The following is a 4298-nucleotide window of genomic DNA, read 5'->3' as shown; positions in this document are numbered from 1 at the left end:
GACGTTGGAAAAAAGCTGTTTAATATCAACCCCATTATTTAAAAATGTGCAAGTCCGTTGTTCGTGTGTCAAGTGAAGAAACACCTACAGGCGTTCATCACCTCTGCTTTATCTACCCCAGGTTCATCCAGTGAATATGACATAGCCTTTATCCCCCCAAAAACAATAGACTGGTTTAACAAGCAAGTGAACAAAAAACAAGAAGAAAACAGCGTCGGATTGCTACAGGTCTACATCCCACAACTTGAATTTCCAGTGAATTATGAGTTGGATCGATTCATTAAAGCTACTGAGGAAAGATTTCAATGCCAAGATCGTTTCTGCTTGTTGTTTTCTGCAGGAGGAACATAAATCAAAAGCTGTTTCCACATGAGAGGAAAAAGAAAAAACAAGTCCCTGGATATCTGTTTTTGCATAAAAAACCAAAAGCGAAGCTACTGTACGGAGAAAAGATGTATATACATTTAGCTGTGACGGTTTGAGGCTGTGGCAATCCCGCTGAAGAAAAAAATACAAATAAAAAATAAGTCTCTCTTGTTCCCTACAAAACAAAAGCATTTCCGGTGTCATTTCATATATATCTCGCACTTTGTGTCATCTATAAAAGCCATTGTATAATAAATTACAATCTCATTAACAATACTAAAAAATAAAATTAAATGTCTACGAGCAGTTTCCCCCCACGTAATAAAGCAACATAGACGAAGATGAACAAAATGGCTGAAATGAAATGCATGGCAACGACCTCACAAACAAATTAAAAAACACCTTGTGAATAATAATAATAATAATAATAATAATAATAATAATAATAATAATAATAATTTTGATCATATGCTGCAGTTTTTGGAATGTCACTAAAATGTATTCTGGGAGGAAAACTAAAGGCCTTATTATTATTTTTCTTTTCAAACACTAATCATTATGCTTATCTCCGTTTTGATCCTCTCTACTCTCATTCATCGTGGACAATTCTCTACAATAGTATTATCGATTCATCTCAATTCAGTCCTCAAAGCACTATATTTTGCTTGGAAACACAATCTAATGTAATTTCAGAGCGGACATAAAATGGCAAAACAGAACTCCTTAGACAATTTAAACAAATTAAATTGATTTCACATTACTAAAAAAAAATATCTTGAGACTGGAAATAAAATGCGCCACAAAAAAATATTAAACCGTAAACGAGCAGAATTTCGGCAACAAAATGAACGTTAAATAGCACACAAATACAAGGCAGTAGGTAGGCTATGAATGACACTGGATTTTGAAAACTCAACCGTTTTGTTTTTGAAAAAACATCAATCCAAAAAAGTGCCCCAGTGAAGAAAGAAAAAAAGGGATGAAGCCATGACTTTTAAAGTTATACAATATTTACAAAAGTGGATCCAAATATTCTGTGAGAGTTGGTGACATATATTTGTGTAGATATCTATATATCTGTAGCCCATCCTGGTGTGGAAAAAAGTGCCAGATAATCCAATAATTCGCCACGGAGCCCTTCCTGAAGCTGGGAGACTCTCTAAGGGAGGAGAAATATTACTGAAAAATAGAATGGAGCTTTTTGTTTAGAATGCTGTTTGACTTATGATAGAGGTCATACACTTTTTATTTACCACAGCACTGCACTCACGCCAATTATTGGAGAGTTTAGCCAGTGAGCTGCACAAATAATAATAATAATAATAATAATAATAATAATAATAATAATAATAATAATAATCTGTGTTTATAACTAAATCCTGACCTCTGTCCTCACAGAATAAATACGAGCTGACTGGCCTGCAGTTTCCCAGCAGCGCGGCTCTGTGCAGCCTGGCTGACAGATGGGACTCAGGCGATGCTCACCCTCAGCTGGACTCCACTGGACTGGGGCTGCAGCCTTTACTGGCCTCCAGTTTACTCCATTAACGCAGCTCCTTTGACCCCCTCTTTGCACCACCCACCCACACACCCATCACTGCTGGACGCACAATTTAGGGCTACAAAACTAAACGCCTTTGTATTTGTTTTCCCTTTTACGCACAGGAAAAAAATTGTGATTTGATATAAAAGAGACGAATGGAAACCATTCAGCTATGCTTTTTCGTCTAAAACCAGGTATCTATCCCTCCTCCCCTCCCTCTTTTTTGTCGTCAAGTATAATTTCAATACACAATAGGGGCTACACCTTGAAACTGCGTCGACTGGAGTCACAGTGCTGGGCATGTATCCTCGGAGAACACAACACAGGCTTATGTTCCTTTAGCTCTGGGAGAGGGAAAAATGTCCTGTCCTCCCCTTACTCATTTTCCATTTCTCAGATATTCTCTGCAGATATTGTGTCAGTACTCACTGCAATCTATTATACATAAAACACCCACTATAGCGTCTCATAGTTTAGTGATTTATATATAACCTTGGGGATAAATAAAAAGGATAAACATGTCCTGGAGGAGCGGTCCAGCAGAGTTCATTGGACCGGGGTCTGGACCCCGTGGTGCGGCGGCGTGTCCCCGTACACATCCTCGCTCCCCGGCAGAGCTCCTCCGGGAGGGGTCATTCGTTTCTCCTTCTGTCTCCTGTTACAAAACCAAACCCTCACCACTTCTTTCTCCAGGTGCAGACTGTCCGCCAGGCCGATTATTTCCGACGCGGCCGGTTTTGGGCACTTCAAAAAATGGCTCTCCAAAGCTCCCTTTACGCTTACCTCGATTGAAGTCCGTTTTTTCCTTTTCCTCCCCTGCGCCGCGATTTTGTCCAGGCTGGTCGGGCTGCCCGAGGTGGAGTCCGCCTCCTCCAACCACTTGTTCAACAGAGGCTTCAGCTTGCACATGTTTTTGAAGCTGAGCTGCAGGGCCTCAAACCTGCATATGGTGGTTTGGGAAAACACATTTCCGTACAGGGTCCCCAGGGCGAGTCCCACGTCCGCCTGCGTGAAGCCCAGCTTGATCCTCCGCTGTTTGAACTGCTTGGCGAACTGCTCCAGGTCGTCCGAGGTCGGCGTATCCTCGTCCGAGTGGTCGTGGTGGCTCTGCGGCCGGTGCTGGTGCTGATGCTGGGACGGAGGGTGACCGTGGTCGCTGAGGTGCGGGCTGTGGTGGTCGTCATGACTGTCTCTTAGGTTGTGGTGGTGCATCCCCTGCCCGCTGCCCGGGATCAGCCCGTTGACGCCGAAGCCCGGCTGGGAGTAAATAAGGCTTTGGCCGTTCGTCGTGGCCATGCTCGGTATGTGCGCCGCGGTGGTTGTTCTCCACGCCCGGCCGTCGTGGTGGTTCCCGTGCGTCTGGTGCACCAGGTGGGGCGGCCGTGACTGGTGCTGCAGGTTGCTGCTGGAGTTGTGCATCTCGTCCCGGGCGCCCTGCACCGCGGGTTTGATGTCCTGCTCCGCGCCGAGCGGGCTGGAGGACCACGGGGCTCCCTCTCCGTGGGACAGCGCCGTGATCCACTGGTGTGCGTGGCTGAGCGTGTGGCTGTTGCTCTGCAGCGGGTAGTCGCTCTGCAACAGGCTCTGCGCGTCCCGGTACGCCGTGGCTTGCTGCATGCTGCCGGGCTCCGAGTGCACGATGGATGCGCTGGAGGTGAGGATGTTGTAGTGGTTAGACGCTGCGGTCGCCATGACTCTCGGAGCCGGACTGGTCGCTCTTATTAAAGGAACCTCGCATTTGACAGATCCTCTCCTGCCCACAGGCGGCTCTCAGGCGCTCTGCCAAGTGGACGCCGAGGCGCACCTGGACTCCGCCACGCCCCCGTCGCTCATTGGCCGTCAAGGGATGATGGACGTGGTTACCACGGGCAACGGCGCAGCGATTGGCTGCGGGGAAGTCTCAACAAACACTACTCTCTTTGTTGGAGAGGTGCGAGTTGAGGCTCCCGTGGAAGCGGAGAGCCGGAGTGCAGCATGGGGAGACGGAGCACCGGGATCAGCAGTGCAACTGTAAGATACAGTTGATTTACTTTGATAATCATGTTGTATCAAGACTCAGGCTGAGGGTAGTCTAGATCCAGCAGGACAGGGTTTCCCACAGTGGGAAGATTAATACACAAGCTCTGTTGTGTAGGAGATACTTCTGTTTATTCAAGTAGACTTTAGATTTTGTTTTTCATTTTGGACTGTACTCCTGCGCACATTCATGATTTTAAATACTGTTATCGAAACGTGTGCGTAAAATCCTAATTTGATGAGGCAACGTAAAGCTTTTCATTGCAGCAAATAGCATGCATGGTTGCTGTATATGATCTGCATATTCATAGATGAGGCCTATCTAAGAGAAAAATGCAGTTTAATATTTTTAGGAGTGCTGCAACATTTCTGC

General features: G+C 45.8%; 1 protein-coding gene across 1 annotated transcript; it reads right to left on the bottom strand.

Annotated features, from left to right (window-relative positions):
* On the bottom strand, window positions 1–3646 carry pou3f2b (POU class 3 homeobox 2b). The gene has a single exon (XM_059340276.1). It carries the CDS (start codon window positions 3599–3601, stop codon window positions 2456–2458), a length of 1146 nt encoding a protein of 381 aa, XP_059196259.1. The 5' UTR covers window positions 3602–3646; the 3' UTR covers window positions 1–2455.
* Window positions 3647–4298: the final 652 nt, after the last annotated feature.

This window comes from Centropristis striata, chromosome 8, assembly GCF_030273125.1.
Source record: "Centropristis striata isolate RG_2023a ecotype Rhode Island chromosome 8, C.striata_1.0, whole genome shotgun sequence".
Lineage (NCBI taxonomy): Eukaryota > Metazoa > Chordata > Actinopteri > Perciformes > Serranidae > Centropristis > Centropristis striata.
Note: the sequence above shows the minus strand (reverse complement) of the source record. Positions and strands in the feature narration are given on the sequence as shown.